General features: G+C 41.9%; 1 protein-coding gene and 1 long non-coding RNA gene across 3 annotated transcripts in view; one reads left to right on the forward strand and one right to left on the reverse strand.

The window, feature by feature from the left end:
- Positions 1–340: 340 nt before the first annotated feature.
- The window catches only part of spen (spen family transcriptional repressor), a 107152-nt gene continuing 85133 nt past the window's right edge, over positions 341–22359 (reverse strand). For both annotated transcript variants that reach the window (XM_034171958.1, XM_034171957.1), the window contains 5 exons: positions 14555–22325; positions 14042–14398; positions 13752–13946; positions 2472–2630; positions 341–2376 (listed from right to left, as the gene is read on the reverse strand). In XM_034171958.1, the coding sequence (XP_034027849.1) occupies positions 2245–2376; positions 2472–2630; positions 13752–13946; positions 14042–14398; positions 14555–22325 (8614 nt within the window). In that variant the 3' untranslated portion in view covers positions 341–2244. The remainder of the gene's footprint in view (positions 2377–2471; positions 2631–13751; positions 13947–14041; positions 14399–14554; positions 22326–22359) is intronic.
- On the forward strand, positions 3717–5772 carry LOC117512022. The gene is made up of 2 exons (XR_004561184.1): positions 3717–4256; positions 5512–5772. It is a non-coding gene; the product is annotated as an uncharacterized LOC117512022 (long non-coding RNA).

The raw sequence follows: 22359 nt of genomic DNA on the forward strand, positions 1-22359 counted from the left end.
GCATATGTTCCCATTGTTACTAACCTAGGCTGGGGTTTGAGTTTACAGCTTATTCCGAATTCATATATCCAGATAAGTGAGTAAGCCAGCTTTGTGGAATACCCCTTGACATAACCTGATCCAGGATATGTTGCCTTGGTTACTAACCTAGCCTGGGGTTTCTGTAACCAAAAATCTATTTTTACGTCTTACTCTGAATTCATATATCTGGATAAGTGACTAAACCCACTTTGTGGAATATGCCTTTGATCTTTACTTGTGCTGATGGAGTTCCACCATTATGTTTCTGAATATTTTAACAGAACATCATTTTCAAAAGGCAGCTCAGAAAAACACAAACCCAGAGCAACTGTACATTTAATGGTCTTTACAAGTCTTTTAAACCACCATTTATTTTACATTTTAAAATGTCCTCATGGAGGAACAGCAAAATACACTCAAACTGAAAATCAAAAGACAGTTTTCATAGTAATCACATTTTAAGCTTTTTTGTATTTTTTTACTCATTTGTTTATCAAAAATTATAAGTGCCTTCAACATAACCAAGAGAGGATTCAGCTTGCATCCTTAGAAATATTTACATCACAAAACTGACAAGCATGATTTTACTTTCAGCATCGGTTTTACACATATCTTCTGCCACTTTCAGACTGGTTTGTTCTGTTGAACAAAACAAAAAACAAGGACCCTGGCAAAAAAAAAAGAAAGTAAGTTCTAAGGGTGAAATGCACAAGAGCACAGCTTAAGGACATGAGTATTTACAGCTTGGCTCAAGGACACACTGGAAGGATGGATACGTGATCAACACATCCACTGGCGGCACAATTCCAAGTCACATTCTTTGCCTTTTACAATTCGCCTTTAACCTTGATGATTTGAAAATAAAACATGCTAAAACTCATCAAAAGAAGTTATTTCTTATCCAACCTCACGAAACGGTCAAATCACAAACCCATGGTGAGTTTCAGACAACAGGGGGCAGTAGAGGACAACATCAAGGATGGGTAGAACCAATAACTTAACCTTTACAATGCAATGGCTCCTTTCAAAGAAACAACTGAAGATACAATTTCAAAATGATTTACAAAAAACTGTAGTAAAACAGTTTGTGTTATGACTTTAAAAAGAAAGAACTCAAGTGTGCCCTTTGAATGGCAAAATACAAACTTGCATATCAAAATAGTTTTTTGTTGTTTTGTTTTCACTCATTGGGTTTAGCAGTTGCAAAATATTTTTTGGCACAGAATCGACCTTAAAAACATTTTTCTTCTTCTTCTTGTGAGTATCACTCCTGGGTCCTGTACAGTTCGGTCCCAATATTCTCATCCGTGCCCCTTGACCAAAATGGAGAAAAAACAAAAAGAGCACCCTTTGACAATCAGTCTTGTAAAATAATTCCCTTGGTCTCTCCACATTGCTTTGCCCTTTAAATATTTGTAATATTTACAGTTTCACAATTGTCCACAATACCGTTAGGCTTTCAGACAATGGAAAAAAAATTAAATATTCTTTATACAGTCCCTTGTTGAGGCATTGAGTGTAAACTATACAAATGTCAATCGTCCCCTCATAAATGCCTGGGGTCGAGAACACTTTAGGAAGTAGAGTCCAGAAAATGATAAGAAATTGGCAAATGATGGACAAAAGCAGTGAATGATCAGGATGAAATGATTCACTCATCACTTTCCAGGCAATGATTTTCATTTGTCTTGTGCAAGCAAGGCTGAGCATGAGAATAATGATAATAATTCCATAACAAGTATCATTTTATACTCAAATCTGTACAGATTTCACACATTTTTCCTCAATATAGTGCAATGACATTATCACAGTTTCTTAAAAAAAAGACAAACAAAACAATCACAATCACTTGTATGAAGGTAAAAAAATATTCCATAGGAAGGTCTCAATCCATAGCTTTATAAAGGCTATGTATTTGAGAAGGCTTTGCACAACACTTCCAAGGATGGCCAAGATGAAATGATTCAATTATCAAAAATTCCCACTTCACCTTTCATATCCTCTGCAAAAAAAGGTATAGTTTTTGGAATTAAGATGTCATTGGGTGACTTAAGGACTTGGTGAAGAAGAAGTTAAAGTGAGTGCATGCTAAATTAATTTACAAAACTGAAACTCATTTCAACAAAAAAATAAATAAATGAGGCAATTCCCGTCCACAAGACTGGATAAGTCTAAAAGGGCTGGTGTTGGCTTTGTTCAGGAAGAAAAGGAAAATGGAGGTATTTAAACCGAGGCAATGACAATCATGAGATGAGGAGAAATACTGGAGATGCTGTTGAGGAGGTCCGGGGCAAGGCGCGACAGGTGGCTCTCTGAGAACTCACATGGGGGGAATATCTGCACCACATAAGCTGGCTGGAAACAAAATTTGGAAACAATATAAGAAACAAAATCTCCATGGCAACACATTATAAAGCTTCTGAAGGAAAAGATGCTTGAGGGACACAAACCTGATTGGAGCCAGGGTTGGGGACATTGATAATGCCAGCTGCCTGTTTAGCTTGCAAGTAGGTGATGAAACCACTTTTCAAAGCTTGTGTTTGACCAAGGACGTCCTCTTGGTCTCGGCCACAAGGTAGAGCCAGTAGTAAACAGTAGTCATTCTCTACCTGCAATATGTGAAAGCATGTTTTAGATATTTACATGGTGAAAACATGGTGAAGGAGAGAGCATATCTCACCCATATTGGCCTCTCTTCATTGGCTTCCTGTTAATTCTAGAATAGAATTTAAAATTCTTCTTCTTACTTATAAGGTTTTGAATAATCAGGTCCCATCTTATCTTAGGGACCTCGTAGTACCATATCACCCCAATAGAGCGCTTCGCTCTCAGACTGCAGGCTTACTTGTAGTTCCTAGGGTTTGTAAGAGTAGAATGGGAGGCAGAGCCTTCAGCTTTCAGGCTCCTTTCCTGTGGAACCAGCTCCCAATTCAGATCAGGGAGACAGACACCCTCTCTACTTTTAAGATTAGGCTTAAAACTTTCCTTTTTGCTAAAGCTTATAGTTAGGGCTGGATCAGGTGACCCTGAACCATCCCTTAGTTATGCTGCTATAGATGTAGACTGCTGGGGGGTTCCCATGATGCACTTTCTCTTTTTGCTCTGTATGCACCACTCTGCATTTAATCATTAGTGATCGATCTCTGTTCCCCTCCACAGCATGTCTTTTTCCTGGTTCTCTCCCTCAGCCCCAACCAGTCCCAGCAGAGGACTGCCCCTCCCTGAGCCTGGTTCTGCTGGAGGTTTCTTCCTGTTAAAAGGGAGTTTTTCCTTCCCACTGTAGCCAAGTGCTTGCTCACAGGGGGTCATTTTGACCGTTGGGGTTTTACATAATTATTGTATGGCCTTGCCTTACAATATAAAGCGCCTTGGGGCAACTGTTTGTTGTGATTTGGCGCTATATAAAAAAATTGATTGATTGATTGATTGATTAATTAATTATCTATACTTACAACACATTTATTAGGTTTTTGGCTAAAAAAATCCTTTAGGTTTCTCGCCCCAGTCTTGCATTCAATTACATGCTCACCAATGTTAACTCAGTCAAATGACTGATCATTCATTTCGATAGATCATATATTGAAGCAATTCATGAAGGATTAATGCCAAATTGTGAATGGTTACTGCTTCTCAAATGTGAGTCCACTGAAATCTTTGAAAAAAAAAATGCAAACGAGCAACACAGAGGAGGAAGAGGAAGGACAGGGAGCACGATCCTGACTGGCAGAAGCTTTCCACAGCAACCGTGTGAAGCGTCTGTAACAAACCGTGCACGTCAAGACTGGGCCTGTTCAGTCATCACCGCCCTCCACCATCCTGTCCGGGAATCAATAAAAAGACTATCTTCCTCACCATGGAGGGATAGCCACAACGACGACTCAGTGATTTCCGAGAACAGTTCCACGTATCTACTGTGGTTGCTGTTGTGTCCCAAGGTTCTTGAAATGGTCTATCTCCACCTGGTGGACATTTACCATTAATGGAAGTACAATACAGTTTGACCAAGTGCTACAGTGTATATATAGTACCTAAAAGTTTACAGTTAATCACCAGGATATAGGCAAACTTTTTTTTTTAATGCCAGTTTTGGATTGATGACTTCCTCTTCATCCAACAGCCTTTCAGGTCATGGTGATGGAGCAGCTCTCTTAAAGGGGCAATGTCACATCTCTACGTGGTGCCTCCAACTCCATTACTAATTTGTGATCCTGAGGTCATAGTTGACCTTTAGAACAGTGATTCTCAACCGGGGTGCCGCGGCACCCTAGGGTGCCGTGATCGATTGTCAGGGGTGCCGTAGGTATTTTTCATATTCGCCATTATTTTTCATATTCGCGATTACCGTGAATTATTTATTTTATCCACAAAGCATAAAACGACTCAGAATCTGATGTCAAACGTGCTGCAGCCTCGCTCTCGTCTTAAGGCGGGACAATAACAAGGAGGCTGACGGCCGATTAAAACAGTGCCGTCTCCTTCAAAAGCCGTCTAAAATGCGGAGCTGTCGGTGTGTGTGTCAGTGCCTGTGTGTGTGCGCGCACGGAGTTAACAGGCTGCAGACTGTGAGGGAGGGGGTGGGTGAGGGAGGGGGTGGGTGAGGGAGATTCCTGAATGCAGGCGCAACACGTTCAGTGCGCAGCGAGCGCGGAGCAGAGAGAGGATTTTAACCCAAGTGAACGTTAACAAAACGGAAACATGAAGCTGCCTTTACTTCTCTCTGAACTTTCTCTAAAGGTGTGATTCTGCCGTTACCGTCCTGTTCACACCATGTGCGCGTCGTATGCTGAATTTATGAGATCATGAGATGAAATAAATGGTCAAATAGCTTTAAAAACATATTTAAAAAATGAGAATATATGAATGAACTGAGCCACAAAAAAAAAACAATGTTCAGACGCACAGATCACAAAAAGCAGGTGAGAACTCTGAACTTTAACAGCTGTTACTTTCCAAAGGTATTTATTTGTTCAGTCTTGAGCTTAATGCAGTGTTTAAGCACAAAACGTGACTGATGCGGAGAAATAATTTCAGAAATGCAACAGAAACAACCACAAATCAGAAAAAGTTGGGACTGTATGTAAAATGAAGATAAAAATAAAAATGTTGCACCATTCCCAGTTTCTCCACTCACAGAAGCCAAACGTTCTTCCAGAGTTGTGTAATTATACTACAATAGTAGAATATAAAGAAGGGGAAAAAAGAAAAAAAAAATAGACAATATACTCGTCAATCGCAATTATTTGTCTGACAATTAATTGTCTCCAGAAATTCCTAATCGTGACAGCGCTACTTGAGATCAGAGCGCAAAATGCTTGGGGATTTTCGAAATGCGGTGTTTTTTGTATCGATTTTGTATTGCAATAATTGGGTTTTGCGCAAAACCAGAGGTAATAGAATTATAATATTATTTTGGTTGGTGGTGTGCCGCAGGATTTTGTAAATATAAAAAGGGTGCCGTGGCTCAAAAAAGGTTGAAAATCACTGCTTTAGAACACAAGTTTAATTCTCAGGTGTTAATCTGGACCTCTGTCAATGATGTAAAGTGAACCTTCTTACAACAATCTTCACTTTCATCACATATATACACATACCATGAATTTTATTGTGATGGCTCCAAAAGAGTAATCTGACATGGAGGGCAAAAAGGAAACCTACCTGAATGACTTAGGAGCTTCAGTGATTTTGAGTTTACATTCAACTCAGATCATTTAAAACACTTTTTGTATCCATAAGGGTGCAAAAAAAAAAAAAGTACAAACATAAGATCAGTTGGACGATACCAATTACATTTATTTATTTACAAAAATTTGTGTTGAAGTCTAGTTGTTTATTATTAATAAAATATGGTATAGAAACAAAATCATAAGCAATTTTATTGCAGGTAAAGTACTTACTTTAGAGGGACTCCATAGCAAATACAATAAATTTATAGCAATGGGATTTTTACTGGGCAGCACGGTGGATTAGTGGTTAGCACTGCTGCCTCACAACAAGAAGGTCATGGGATCGATCCCTACCTATAGCCTTTCTGTGTGGAGTTTGCATGTTCTCCCTGTCTTCCTTCCAGGTGCTCCAGCTTCCTCCCATATCCAAAGACATGCAGGTTAGGTGGAGGTGCGTGTGGGTGTGAATGTGTTTGTTTGTCTATATGTGGCCCTGCGACAGAGTGGCATGCTGTCCAGGGCGTACGCGCCACCCACCTCCCGTGACCCTTAATTGGAGTAAGTGGTTGAAGGTGAGTGAGTGAGTGAATGAGTGGATTTTGCCAGACTTTACAGATGATGCAAAGGAGGAACCGCATGTGCAAGGATCAAATTTCACACTGGATTCAATGGAAACCAGAGCCTCAGAAGGAAAAACATTTCTAATAAAGCTATTATAAAAGTCATTAAACTCTCAGTCACCTGTGAAATCACCTGCTGAGGTAGCAAGGAAACCCCACACTGTGTTGGCCCTTCATGCCCACCCCTGTTCTAGCAGATATCCAGCAAAACTTACATGTGAAATATGACTACATTTTATCCATAGCTCTTCCCAACAGAATCTCCGGTGGCGTGCATTTATTAGGTGTGTCTTGCACCATCTTTCTGTTTGTATTTTATTTATTGGCACTTTCAATCACAATTCAAGGTCTACCACGTGTTCAAGGTATCCATGATGTTACATGTAGCATGCACAGCAGAGCCCTCTGACTCTCAAAGGGCAAACTGGGAAACTGAGGTTTTACCCACATGTTTCAAGATAGTACTTTCTCTCCCAACCAAGGTGAATTTTTCTCATATTGGCAATATAACACTGAATACTTTGAGTGCTGGGAAACAAAATTATTCTGGTGACAGTTAAAAAAAAAACCTTAAATTGTAAAATCTTCAAAGCCATTGCAGCTGTAAGTTTAATTTTTTTTTTTTACACAAGGTTGCAAATTCTTTGTTGTCAACAGCTGCCTTATGTCTCCAACACAACCAGGTGTTGGGTTTATTTCCAGGCTACGTTCTGACAAGCCTAAACCCTGCAGCTATGTTCAGTTTGTGCTTGCTCTTGAGGTGTTTTGCACTAAGCAAATGAAACACATGCTCAATTAGATTTGGGTAGGGTGAATAACTTTCACAGAGGAAACCCATAGGACTTGAATAAAGCTGAGTCTCCTTCTCCATGCTTGAAAGGGAGCCTATCTACCCTGATTCTTTAGTTGAGCCGAGCACCTCCCCAGATGTTCACCTTTGCTTTTGTGTTGCATCTAATACTTCTTCAGGGCAATAGCCAAAAAATAAGCATCAAGTGGCACTTTCTTTTCCCATCGGGACCACAATACATAAAACTCAAGTGATACCCAAACCTTCAAATCGCCTTTAAAATATTTTCAAAGAAACTGGGGACCCCAGAAACTAGGCAAGGCCAAAGGGCTGGTCACACAACACCTGGATGTGGCAGAGATACAGCTGTGTTCAAAATCACAGCAGTGTGTTTTTAAAAAGTGAATAAAACTGAAAAGCCTTATGATAGCTTTTATTTCCTTTTACAGAAGTGCACTGGGAACACTGCACATTCTACTGCAAATTAAAACATGAAGAACACAATCTGAGATTTCTGACGTCCTCTGATCCAGATCCGAATCACCTCCAAAATTCAGTGGCGTCTTCCATGCCCTACTATCTATCTGTGGTGCAAATTTGGTGAGAATCCGTGAAGTAGTTTTTTTTTTTGTTTTGTTTTGTTTATTGATTTAATCCTTCAAAGCCAATATAAAGTGAAATCTTGATCCAGAATCTGGATCCAGATCACCTTCAAAATTTAATGGAGCCTTCCATGACCTAATATCTATCTGTGGTGAACTTTGTGTCTAAATCTGTGCAGTAGTTTTGACATAATCCTGCTAACAGACAAACAGGCAGACAAATAAATAAATGCCAATGATTTTATTACATCCTTGGGGGATGTGAAAGTGTATCAAATTTATTACTTTACAGAAAGTGAAGAAAAAGGAATATTAGGCTGTTGAAAAAAATAGAAGTGTCTGCATTTTCTATTAAAAACAGATGTCAAACATGTGGCCCTTATTTAAGGCCCCTTCACACATAACACAACTAACGCTGACGGGTGCACGAAGGAGCTGTACGAGCCGCCTCATACAGCTGTCACCACAACTATTCGCGCACACAAACGGCCGAAAGACAGTGAGAGCCCATTTGAGCCCCCTCTCAGCAGGTGTCGGCCAAATTCCAGGTGCCACACACCAACATCTAACACCGCTCGCCGGGCACTTAGAAAAGGCGGGGCTATTCGCGCTCCTGACACGATAGCAGACTGCAGGTGACCACATTCGAGCTGTCTGTGAAAAGTGCCTAAGTAGCAACACACATGGGTGTAACTGCCAAACCCCACCCCCAAACACACACACAAACGGCGTGTGGAGTGTGTTATCGTCATCGTACCCCCCAACACAAATGGCTTGTGGAGTGTGTCGCTCCCCCCAACACACACACCATTAATCCAACATTGTCAGCTGTGGCTGGGGTCCCGGAATTCGGTCGTTGTACAGCGCAGTGCGTTGCTGGAACAGCTGACCGCTGTGTCCTGCAACTCAGCTGGTGAACAGGCAGTGCACACGAGTGGGCGGGCGCTCACGCCCTCATCACACGTGGACCGAACTGTGTCTGAGCGCATAGTGTGAAGCCGGCCTGGCCAGCAGATGTCAATTCCACCATGTAAATCGTAGTTTACATGACAGACAGAAAGAGTGGAAATTAAATAAAACAAATGAGGGTAAAGGGCTTGAATTCATTCATGTGTGATCGCTTTGCTCATACACTTTGCTGTAGACATACAGCGCATGTCAACTGACTGCCGACTGTCAGCTGGACATGACCGTGCATGCAAGGTGTTACATTAAACACAGAGACATCAGGCAGATGCAGGACAAAAAATAACAACACATACATTAAATTAAAATCACAGAATGAAGGAACAGGGAGTGAGCCTTTTTTTCTGTGACCTGACGAGGTCTGCAGACAAAGGTGGGCATGTCACTGCGACATGGAGCTGTTCAGATATCTGTGCTCGCAAGTCACAGCAGGGGAACACCTGTAGTGGCCTGTAGTATATGACATACCATAACTGTACTGTGAAGCGCGGATGTTAACATACTGTCCTAACGTTGAAATAAATTAAATGTCATATCACTTCAGCTGACCACTGCGTCAGCACACCACAACACTGGTGAATATCGTGCCACTCAGAAAATCAGCTCACAGGATGCCCCCGTGAGGCATGTGTATCTGCGGGATTTCCCCACATTGTAATAATTAAAACACATATTACATTTGCAATGGATCACTGCGTGCTGGACACGCCATGCCGCCTGATGTGTTCACAACACGAGAGCCTGGATCTTCATGACACGGGAGCCGGCTCTTCATGAGACGGGAGCCCGGCTGATGTCTTCATGAGATGCGCGCATCAGGTAATTCATGTAAAACATGAAAGGGAGAACAGCAATCCACGTCATTTCATTACTTCTTGTGTACACCTAGCTAACTCTGCTCTTTAGAACAGGAATTAAGTATTATAAATTCAGGTGTTTTATTAATTTTTTGCTCCGCGGCTGTGTGTGCGACTTTCCACGTGAACACGAGCATACACGAAACCATCGCCACCTTATCATGCACGCCTGTCTGACCATGCCTCCCTCCCGAGAGCAGGTGGAATGATTCGCGGTTCCCCATTTTGTTTTTGGTTCACGCATTATCTTCTGGTCTCTGCATCTTTCGTGTTATGTGTAAAGGGGTCCTTAAGGACAAAGGCAGCAAACAAACAGCATACTTTAATTAAAAAGTTGACCGGAGAAGGAAAAACATCTAAATAAGTGCAGATAATGATAGGCTGCTGAGTAAATGGCAACAAAACCAGAAAGGTGTGGAAAGAAATGGAAAACGGCCATTCAAATGGATCTAAGAATAGCAACGCAAAACACACGTACACGTGTTGTGGGGGGAGCTGACACTCTGCCACGCCACATGTGCACTCGGCAACGTCACAGTCGTGTGATATTTATAAACAAATTTCACTGCCAGCTCGACAGTGATTTTCTGTAGACTGTTTTCGTGATGACAGTACAAATGGCCACACATTTTCTAAGTGTCAATTAGAATATGGCCGACACCTGCCACGAGAGGGTTCGACGGGTTCGCACAGCGCACACTCCGTCTTTCAGCCCCTGGTGTGTGCAAACAGTTATAGCAACAAGTGTATAAGCCGTTCGGAGCAGCTACGATTCTACACGTTTTCCATACAATTCGCACTGTGTGAAGGGGCCCTATGATTTGTACACATTTTCCTTTTTCTGCCAATGATGCATACTTTCTCTGATTGAATGGTTATGAACTTCAGTTAGCACTGTCGCAAATGATTGTTTCTTTGTGAATTTAAATTAAAAATAAATTAGCTCCATGGATACTACATGAAATTTATGAGATTATTTGACTTCAGTTGACTCTGATATCATACTCAATATCTTTTCACAGTTTCCAGAGTTTTTCATTCATCCAGGGCTGTGAAATGAAAATTCTGAAATCCAAGGAACATATGCAGGGTGTCTGGGGGGGTGCAGCCATCTATTGAGATATCCGATAATGCTTTGCACGCCAGAGAGTTGCTGTGGTCTGAACAGCACAGAGAATCCACATGATGACAATTGTAAATGAACATTATACAACCAAAATGTACATTTTTATGCTTTTCATCAGGTTAATAAGACGCTGCAGCAACTCTTTGGCACGCAAAGGATTATGGGATATCTCAATAGAATGAATGAACACTGGTCATCTACTGGCCAGTAGATGGCAGTAGAGACCCTGAAAACTTGCTAAAACAAATATTCCAAATAATCCGTGTTTGCTACATTTAATCTGCGTGGAATTTAATAAACGCAAACCAAATTTCAGACATCTTATATATATATTACTCTGGAACAAAAAGGACAAACAGTGTTGTAAAGGACAATAAGCAGGGCGTTAAAGAGCAAACTTCACTTTCCTCCAGAATGACATGAACAGGAAACAATCACAGCTCACACAACCCGAGTTGCTGGCATGTTTATATAAAACAAACACAATAACAAAGTCTATAAACCTAGAGAATAGTCACGAGAGTTTTAGGCACAATATACAAAGAGTTTAATGATGTTGTCCGTGTGCAGCGGTTAAAGTACAGTCTGATCAGAGCGTCTCAATGTATTTCTCCTGTCGTGAAACTTTACCCATAATGCACTGCAGCATGTGTGTCTGTCCAAACACTTAAACCTTCAAAATTAGTGCGTTACATTAAAATTAAAACATATAGCTAATATTTTCACTTTACAAAACGCCAGACGTGACGTTAATCTAAATAAACTGTCTGGAATTAGTTTGGTTAAAATTTTAACCATGAGTTAAAACTGTATGCCTCTGGATGACTTGCGTGATATGCCGGCAAGTCAGTATGACATAAAACGAAATTGTCTTTATTATCCCTCTTCCTCCTCTTCCTCCTCCTTGGTCACCAGGTCTCTTTTGCTGACAGAAAGCTAATCTGACACAGAAGCGCTGGCTCGTTGTTGTGTCACTAGCTGCTAGTGTACTGAAATCAATACTGAAAGTTATCAGTTTAGCTTTTATCTGTAATTTCCACTAAAATTTTTTTAGGGGTTTACCTTTATAAAAGATAGCTTTTAGCGGATTAACTGTTATTGAAGCAAACTTTTTGGTTAGCTGTGCCCACCACTGATTTTCAGCATCTCCTGGAAGAAAAAATCTCAAAAGAAGCACATATTAAATGATCCTAGATTCAACCTTTCATTTGAACTGTCAATGATAATGTTGAAATAACAGAATATGACATGGAAGTAGGACCTGGAATGATTTTCCTTTTAATTGTAAACCAAATTATGCATTAACTCAGAACAATTAAACTACATGAAATTCATGAAGAATGAAAAGACTGTTAAAACATTCACAAAAACACAGCTAAAGCTTGGAGAATATTTTGAAAATCTTAGTAAAATATCAATAACATACCTTATAGTAAAAAAGTCACTTATATCCTTGTGTAAATTCCTGTAAATCCATTCAAAGCCACAATGTCTTTCTTTCTAATGAAAGAAAGACAATTTAAAAAGTCACATAATCTTGTTTGAAATCCTGTGTGAACAGCACAATGTTTATTTTCCAGAGACAAAAACGATTCTTACCGTGTTTCTTGAGGGCACAAGATGCAGTGAGCTTTTTCCCATTTCTTTTACCTGTGTTCATGAAGACGAACTTTAAATTCAACCCAGTGTCAATTCCATGGATTCTTGTCGAAATAAAAACTTTTTCAAACAGTGTTTCTCGCCATCTTCCCTCTCTGACGTCGCTACATGACACAGACATGCCTTAAACTTCTTTTAAAAATTTGATGGCTATTAAAGTTTGCAATGTCCACATGCTACGTTTAGCTTAAAGAACAGCATCTTGGAGCAGCCACACAGCATCGCCGTAGCAACCAAGCAGTCCCGCTTTGAGACAACCGTCGCAAAAGCCACGCTTTGAGAGAGGCATTTTTTTTCCACCGACTTTCGCGGATCCGAGGACACTGATTTGTATCTGTAACAGTCAGATCAGTGTCCGCGGATAGAACTTGCACGATGTCGTAAAAAAAAAAAAACGCTTTGCGATAGGCCTTTTAAAAACTCAGTGACGATCACGATTATAGAGTACAACACGAACCTCCCCTCCCTGGACGGACCGCAGCGCCCCACACATTCGGACAATTTTCTGGCTGCTCATTCTCGGCTACACGGCCTGTGGTCACCACCAAAGGCGAAACAAAAAATCTAGAGATTGACCTCTGATCAACGGGCTTCGTGTAATGCTTGCGTTTTTTCATGGTTTGTGTCAACTGCATGTAAACAGGATAAAATAAAGAGCTGAAGTTGTTTATGTGAAATGTACCCGCAAAAATGGTTTTGCACAGTCAGATTCCCACCAAGTCTTGCGCTAAAGTATCGTGAGATGACGCCACTCCGTATAGCAGCGATGCGAAAACAGTATAGGAATAATTTATTATAAGGAAATCACAGAATCTGAATTTCTATTTTGACGGACAGTCATACAATGGAAGACTAGCACCCATGAAATCAAGCATAGGATCAATGGAGTCAGTCAGTGAGTCCACACCATTTCCATGAGTAAATCTGTAAGAACTATTACAAGTCAGCCCTGAAATTTTGAGTACAGATATGTACAGGTGAGGACCAGCAAACATTTTATTTTGAGCCATGTCAGCAGTTTTTTTAAACATCTACAATAACCATAACATTAAATATTTACAGACAGGCCTATCAGGTTTCTTGTGTAGCCTTGTTGCTAACCACAGGCTATGAGTGCCCACCAGCGCCACTGTTTGCTGTCACAGTCATTCAGGAAAACACAAATTATCAGTGCTAGTGAGCATAGCTGTCAGATGTCCCAAAAAGCATATTTATAAAAGAGGAGAAGTGCTGGCTATAACACTCACAGACATGCAACAAACATCTCCAAAGTAATTCAGCACAATCACACAAACTGAGATAAACATAATCAGAGTTTGTATCATTGTTTACGTTGTAAATTGTTACACCTGCTATTGCTAATATTCCCTTTATCCACTCAGTGGTGAGAGATTACAACCACCTTTAGATCCTACTTAACAGAATAAATAAAATGCAAAACACTTACAGTCATTCTGCGTGCCACACTGTCCAACTGGGAGGTCTCGAGCCTCATCCTCTGAACAATACGAAGAAGTGGACCTCCCTCGGGAGGAGGCAAGGAGCGCTGTGCCAACATGTTGTTACCAGAGACAAAGTGCAACTGGACAGCAGCTTGGTCATTCTTCAGTGCCAATAAACCTTGCCATACAATTGGATATTTCTGCAGGGGGAAAAAAAAAAAAGACTCTTTCAATTGTCTTCACCCTTGGCATTTGTCTGAAAATGTTTTCAATGTATGAAGGTTTTTCAACTTACTGTCAAAAGCTGCACCATGTCAAATGAACGATGTCTGGAATGTTCCAGCTTTGCATCAGATCGTGGCTGTGCTGATCCTGATTGGGGTGCTGCTGGCAGAGGTGTTGTTGGGAAGGATGGAGGCCCTTTCTGGAGACAGACATCGGACTTGTGGGAAAGACCCATGGGAGATGTCATGGGTGAAGTCATGGGAGACTGGTATGAAGGTGAGACTGTGTCCCCTGATATTCGGGATATATGCGAAAAGTCCTTGGCAGTAGCATGGCGAAGATGGGCAAGCTCAGTTTTGGAATCATTTCCTCCCCCAAGCGACTGAGGCAATTTACCCCTATGTCCCAGTTCAAGTTCTACAGAGACCTGATGAAGAACATATATTCAACATGAATAAAGCTATGCAGGTGCTCGATGTGAATATCTATACAAAACAAGCATACAACATAATTAGGAATACAATTTGCACATAATTTTTGATTAACCAAAAAACAAACAAACAAACAAACACAATTTCATCACCTGTGAGGATGCAACCTCTTGATTTGTCAGGTTCTGTGCTGATGACTGGTGTCCTGAAAACTGGGAAGAGAAGCCATGCAATTCCTGATACACTGGAAAGGAACTGGCACCTCCTGAGTGCATAAGATGACCCCCATGAGGATGGGGGGACACCACGACAGGACTAGATGCATGAACTCCCCTAATTCTACTCTCATTGGGGGATGGATGTATGATCTTTCCTTCATGTGGTTTGATGGCCTCTTTCAATGAAGGTTCCATGATCTTTCCCAGTATAGGACTCTTGGAAGGCCCAGGGATGTTTGTCAAAGATGTTGTTCCAGTCTCTGATATGCGCGATTGTCTCACTTCTAGAGCTGCCTGCTCTTCCAGTTGCTGGTGCATCAGGATGCGTTGGTGCATATCTCTGTACTGGTCCACACGAATGCTTGAGTGGTGTCCTCTGTGGTCACTGTGCATCATCAAAACATCAGTTTGAAGCTGGGGTGCTGAAGGCCTACTGTGAGCTTGGTCAAAATGTCGAGAGTCTTCTTCACTACCTCCGCCACTCGATGACCCCTGGGGATTCACAGACTGCAGTACCATGTCTCTGATGACATTGGACTGTGGTGTGTTTGAGTGCTGAGCAGGACCCGGGTGTGGAGATGGCAGGGAATCAGTTCGCCTCCCATAGTTAATACCTGACATAGGAGGAGTGTTCATCCTGGCCTCATGAGACATTGCTTGAGAGACACTGTGTGGTTGCATTATGACAGAAGACTGCTCTGTGTGTTGATGATGTATACTAGAATGATATGCTGAAATCTGTGGCATACCATGACCCAAAACCACAGATGTTCCTATTGGAGAACTGCTCGGAGGACAGGTTTTGATAAAGGGCGAAGGAGAGTGAACAGTCGTACATGGAGATTGGGGTTCTTGTTTGAGGTGGAGTGCAGAACGATCAGTTGGGATACTCGGGCTGGGGCTCATACGTGTTCCAGAAAGTGATGGGTGGTGTGGGCTCATGACTGGGCTAAGATTAGACTGCTGGCTCACTTTACCTATATCTATCTTTTTTGCAAGCGGTTCTATCCCCAGGCCTCTTTTGCCATGCTGTTGTATCACTGCTTGGTTGTACATCAAGACTTGAGGTGTACTAACTGGTTGGTGAAACATTTTTACCACACCCTGGGATCCTGCATGATATGGCGCTTCAGTTTTGTCACATCCAAGGCTATCCTTCTTGGCACTGGAAATTACAGGCTGTGAGTTATAGGACTGCCCAGTCAAGAGAACGCCAGTGTGCCCATATGAAGTAGGAGTCTGAACTACTTTTTGGGTGGGGGACTGGGATGATGTAACAAGTGGGTCTTGCTTAATCTGAGATTTAGACACAGACTGCTGAAATTCTATGTCACCAGCACTGGCCTGAGGAATTTGGCTAATTTTGGCTCTCATTCTATGAGGTCCTTCTGTTTTCTGACCCGAATAACTCAAAACAACAACACCCTCAGACGTATTTACCCTAAGGCCAGGACTGGACCCTGTACTATAATGAGTAGGTTCAACGACAGAACGCCCTCTCAATCCATCTTCTGCTACATCCATTCCATGGTAACGACTATTCTCATTTGAGTTTGATCTAAATTTTTGCTTGGCAACAGAGAGACCAATGCTTCGGTTGCTTAGAGAAATTCGTGGCGCTTCCTCTGTGTCATAAGGCATTGGAATTCGACTTATTACTGAGGTAGTGGGAGATGAAATGATTGTATGCTGGGTCTTCTCTCCACAGTTCTGCTGGAACTCTGTCAGAGGAGAAGGTTTGTGATGTGCAAGTTGGGGAGGTAAAGGTGGCCTTTCTTCAGGATGCCGCTGCCTTGAACCCAGTGTAGTAGATGGATTTTCATTCTCTGTCAGCCGTGTAGGATTTGACAGTGCAGAAGTCACCATAGTGGTAGGTATTGAATTGCTGTTTGACGCAGACACATATTTAGGTTCCATTAAGATTTTTCTTAAGGTACTGGAGCTAGGGTCAATGTCTGAGGCCTTGGTATCAGGAGGCATTGGTGGATTTGCTGAATGGGGTCCAAGTGCAGTTGATGCAGACACAGCAGATGTCACCACTGTAACTTTACTTGGAGGAGCAACATAGATTCTAGTTTCTTCAGATCTAGGAGACCAGTCAGGAGAAACTGGTATTTTGGCATTCTGCATCAGAGGTACACTAAAGTGGGATACAGACTGTGTGTGGGCAACTGCAGGGGCAAGGGTAGTGGTGGATGGCTTGACTGCTGGGGGATGCTTTTTACAACTGTAGATGTTGCCTGTGCCGGAATGAAAGGCAGATTCTTTGGGTACAGGCTGTTCAACTTCAGGATGTTCTGCCTCTTTGGGTGTGTCTACAGTTATAGTACTGTTGGCATCTCGTCTACAACTTGCAACAACAGTTACCACAGAGGCTGCCACTGTTGCACCAGCTGTAACAGTAACTGCTTTTGAGTTAATTGCTTCTGGATCTTCTGGGATTGAATCTGGTAGCTTAACTGGGGAGGGCTCAGGCTGTGAAACTTCATCAGCAGTGTCTACTTTCTTGTTGTATGCACCTTTACGACTTCTAGACTTCTTTGGTGTCTTGGCTCGGATTTTACCTGTTTTCTTAGGCGTTTCAAGTGAAAGAGGACCCTCAGCTGCTTTAGAGTCCGTTATTAAGACTTTTGAACTAGCGGGTAATGGACCAACATCGACATCTGATGAAAGAATATTATTGATCACCCTGCTGGTTTCAGGTTCCACACTCACATTGGAGGAGGGAGTTATCAAGGCTTCAGGAGTAGGGATAAGAGCAGTGTAAGTAGAAGGAGCTGCAAATCCATCTCCATCTGCATCTACAGCTGTAATGGAATCGATAGCAGCCGCAAGTTCAGTTTCACTTGCAGGATTGGCTGTCTTTTCTTCTTCAACTTCATCTTCTGGTTCTACGATAACAGGAGGCAATATAGTAGTTTCATCAGAAGGTGGTTCTTTAAAAGGTCGAGGAGGTTGCTCAACTGTAAGTTTGGCAATATTTTCAACTGCCTGCTCCAACTCCATTTGTCGTGCCAACAGAGTAGCAGCTGGATCAGCAGGGAATTCAGATTCTGAAAGAGCATCATCTTCCTGTGTATCAGGCTCTTTTACTTGTTTGGACAATCTCATTTTCTTTGTCTCCTCATTCCCTTCCACACTTGTGTTGGTTTTCGAAATGCTAAGAGCTTCAAAAGGCTCAGATTCATGCTCATCTGAGTGAAGTAAACCTTTCACATCATCAACGCTGACGCGAATCTCAAGATTTTTCAAGCTATGTGACTTATCTTCAATGGCCTGTTTGGCATTTCTTTTAAGTCTTGCCATTTTTATTTTAACGTTCTTTTCAGGCTGTTGTCTCTTCTCTGTGGAGCTGATGTCTGTTATTTCAGTATGCCCATCACCAGATTTCTTTCCACAAGAATATTTTGAGTCTTTTTCTTTTCGCTGCACTGCAGAATTTGTGTTTTCGGAATCACAATTAATGTGAAGCTCTGACTCATCATGGCTTTCTAGATCAGCCTGTTCAGAAGGCAGCGCAGTGCCACTTTGTTTATCTATTTTACTTCCTCTCTTGTTAGCAGACATTCCAGACGTTACAGCCACTTGTGTTTGTTGCACTTTCTGGGCACGGGGTGATCGTGACGTTTTCACAACATTAACTGGAGTCTGTGTGGCACTGTTGTCTTCAATCACTTTCTGCTGTTCCCCTTTTATCCCTAGTGATAAATCCTCACGCCGTTTAGCTCCTCTCTTAGGTGGGCGTCCTCGCCTAGTGATGGTAGATGCAGGCTGAATATCTGGTTGTATTGTTTCTTTATCATTACCTCGTTTTCGCATGGAGCGTGAGGATTCAAATGCCTCTTTTGCTCCTTGACCTCCTTCATACAGAGTGGCATAGACAGATCTGACATTCCTACGACGTGTCCTCCCATGGATTAGACTCGATTCGAGGATTTGTTCTGAATCTGATGCGTGCATTGGTGACTTGGATGCGGTTTTAGGCTCACACGACACTTTCAGTACTTCTGCTCGAGGAGACGAGGCTCTCTTGAGTTTCTCTTTGTCAATCCGTTCACTCTTTCGAGTGGCTGGTTTCTCAGTGGCAACAATTTGGGAAGACTGTGATGCGCGTACTACAGACGCTGATTTGGCCCTTTTACTCTTAGGCTGTCTGCGACTTTGTAAAGGTTTTATTTCAGCTTCTAGCTCTGGCATAGGTATGTCATTGTTTATCTCAGTTTTTTGAGGTTCCTCAAAATGCGTTGTGTCATCATTTTCTGTTTTGGATTCTGTCTTAACGAGTTCTGATTTTTCTGGAATCTGCGGATAATCAGAGCAAGTCAATTCCGCAGCCTCTCTCTCAAAACTATTTGGGGAACTACCAGGAGTGGGAGACTTGTCTTCCACAAGTGTGTGTAGTTCTACTGTCAAACTATGTCCTGTTACTGATTTGGGTTCAATTAACTGTACTTTTGTTTCCGTTTCTGTTTCAGTGTCTGGTTTGGAAAGTTCCGCTGAAGGGATTATAGTTAGCTTAGGAGTAACTGATCTCAAGTCCTCTGTAGGTAGTGTAGGTAGGGCTTGAGATGAAGGCACCTCATGATCAATCTCACTCTTCTCTTCTTTGACAAATGGCACAGACTGATCTGGTGAAGGAGCTACAACTTCTTTCTTTTCAGGTGAAGAAACATCTTTACAGGAAGGAACTAAAGGTGCAGGGGACGGTGTTAATGTGGAGATAACAGTTCTGTCATCGCATTTTAGTACTGGTTCAGAAACCTTATCAGGTGGCACATTATCACAATTCTGAATATCATCAGATTTAAATTCCACCAACACAGAATCCTCTTCTGGATCCTGTGGAGGATGGTCTTTGTCCTTTTGCTGCTGCAGCTCCAAAAACCGACTATGAAAAAGTACTATAGGCTCTTGTGGAATGTCACCTGCACCAGTTTCAGGCTGCGTCTCATTAATGCCCGGCTTAGACAAAGGCATACCAACTGCTGTTTCAAAGTCTTTGTCTTTCCGTTCAAGATGCTGCAACCGCCGAGAATCCTGTTCAAAGATTGAGCTGTGCAAGAAACGAGAAGCAAACAGTTCCTGGCGCTCTTGGTCCTGTGGTTTAAGCTCCTCTTTTTTATCATGAAGTTTTTCATCAGAGTCAGTACGAATCTTTTTCTTTTTCATGTACCAAGAAGGAATCGGCCGTGGCGTTAGTTCTACCTTGTCCTTATCAGAACAGATGTGGGATGCTGGAAAGCGTGACGGAAGAAAGGACCAGTTATCTTCACGGGATGAATATAAAGTCTTTGCTCTTTCAAGAAGTGCTTTTGTATCAGGAGTAATAGTTTTATCTAATGCAAAAGAGTAAAACTTATTCTTTTCCAGTGACCCTGAAACCTTCAAGTCTGTCATCCTTTCTTCACGTTCTCTGAGGATATAAGACAAGGAACTGTTGGTCTTTGGAGAACTGCGTTTGTTCTCTCCATCATCATCTGAATCGGACTGTACTTCACCAGGCTCTAAATCCTGCCCAAGACGTCTGTGAATGTTTTTACATTTCACTATTCCACTTGGAAAAGTCATTTCCACTCTAAGTGAATCAGAGTTGATCCTTCTTTCCCATCGCTGCATTATGGCCTCATCACATGCAAGCAATGTTGTCTTAAGTTTTGTGAGCTCTGTGTCGGGGGACTGAAAATGTTGTGCTGTTAAATCAAAATTATTTTTCAAAGACGCAGCGTGCGAAAATTTGTCTTCTGTTGATGGAGAGTATTTTCTGTCTTTATTCACTGTGGACAGGGAAACCTGAACAGTTTCTTCGTCTTCATTTGCAGAGAAGTCCCCAGGATGATGCAGGGAGGATGCAATGCTCCCGTAACTATCCACATTCAACTTCTGAGCACTTATAAAGTTGCATTCTTGTTTTGTGCCAACAATTTCGAGGTCAAATATGTCCAATTTCTTCCGTTTACACGAAGGGAAGTCATTTGTGATATCCCGAGCTACTTTTCCAACATCACGGATGATGCAATCCTTTTCAATGTTATCAGCTTCACTACTTTGCATGTTTTCAAACATGGGTAATTTATGACGTTCACCAAGCTTAGGCTGGAGCCAAAGTCTCTGAGGTTTTTTCATCACAATGTTCGTCTTGTCAATGTGTGACACAAACTGTTCTTCACTATCATCTGAGTCCGTGTACTTCCGTCTGCTCTGTTCCCTTTCAGAAAAAGTGTGCTTCTTCTGTTCTTTAGATTCATTCAGGTCAAGCCTGCCATCATCTGGCATGTTTGTGAGAGTTGAGCTGGTTTCACTTTTTGAGCCCTCACAATCCACTTTGAGGTAGAGAGAGTGTATCTGATCTGTAGAACATTCATTTAGCGCTCCAACAGAAAAGTCAACAACATTGTTTTCACAGTCTCGTCCATCTTTGGGGCTGGTAACTGAAACTATTCGAATACATTTATCGTTGTGGTGTTTCATTTTATGCAAAATGCTCTTATCCAGGTCCGTCTCCTTGATGTTGTTCCATTGTTTATGAAGTCCAGACCGGCCAGTCTCTTCTTCACTAGTTCTCTTCTGTCTATCGATTTTTCCAGAGTCTTCAAAACGCCTTTTCCTTGCAGCTAAACGATCGATATCCACAGAAATTCCACTTTCAAATCCCAACTCAGATTTTGCATGTTTTTTGGATTTGCTTTTAACATCGTCAGTAACATCCATTGCACTGGGTGTATTTTTCTCTCTGGGAACCTTTACATGCTTCAAATCACCTTTTGAAGTTTCTGAGCGAAATGGTGGACTCTTTCGGTCAGTTGATGGGGATACCAATCTAGGGCTGTCACTACCACTTCGAGGTATTCGTTTTTCTTGAAGAGAGTGCCCAATCAATTTACCTTCTTTTTCTCTCACGCGTGTTAACTGCACCACACAAGGCAGAAGGTCAAGCCTTCCTTTACTTGACCCTTCTTTGTGCATTTTGCTATTCTTATTTCGAAGGGCTGAGTCAGGGCTGACATCTCTTTCAATTTCGGTTTCTATCTCGCATACCTGGATGACAGGTGACGCCACTTTGAGCTTTTTAAGCCTCTGTTTTTCACTTTTCTCCTTGTCCCCTCGATCTTTACGTCTAGCCCTTTTCTCCTTTTCAGTCAAATTGCCTCTTTCATTTTCAAAAACTCTGTCCTTTTCAATCTTGTCAGTTTTATTATACCTTTCAGTGCGTGCCTTTTCAAGTTTTTCAAACCTGGGTGGGGAGACTGAACTGCAGCTGCCACTTCTTTCAGAAGATCGACAACAAATACGCCGATCTGAATCACTCGGGATCCTTTCAGAAAGGGAAGGAGAAGCTGTGGGGCTGGCAGGGCGGCGTGAGGTGATATGAGATGGGCTTTGGTTACGTTCAATTGTCCTCCTCCCGTGATCACGTCCACGATCAGTTTCAAAGCGTTCCCTCTCTCTTTCACGCTCACGTTGCAAATAGCTATATTTGCGTATATCCTGTTCGTATGGGTCAGCTCTGTATTCTCTGTATTCCCGGGGGTCATCAAAGTATTGTGGCTCATAGTAATCTCCCTGGTATGGGTCCCAGTCAGCGTAGAACTCACGACCTCTGCCAGAGTATTTGCGACGAGGATCTTCACTATATGCTCCAGGTGTTCTTACATTTTCATAATATTGCCTTTCTGCTTGAAAGTCATACTGTGATCGTCGGTCATCCCTGCAGAGAAAAAATACAGAAGAGGAAAAAATTA

The sequence above is a fragment of the Thalassophryne amazonica genome, chromosome 6 (assembly GCF_902500255.1).
Source record: "Thalassophryne amazonica chromosome 6, fThaAma1.1, whole genome shotgun sequence".
Taxonomy (NCBI): Eukaryota; Metazoa; Chordata; class Actinopteri; order Batrachoidiformes; family Batrachoididae; genus Thalassophryne; species Thalassophryne amazonica.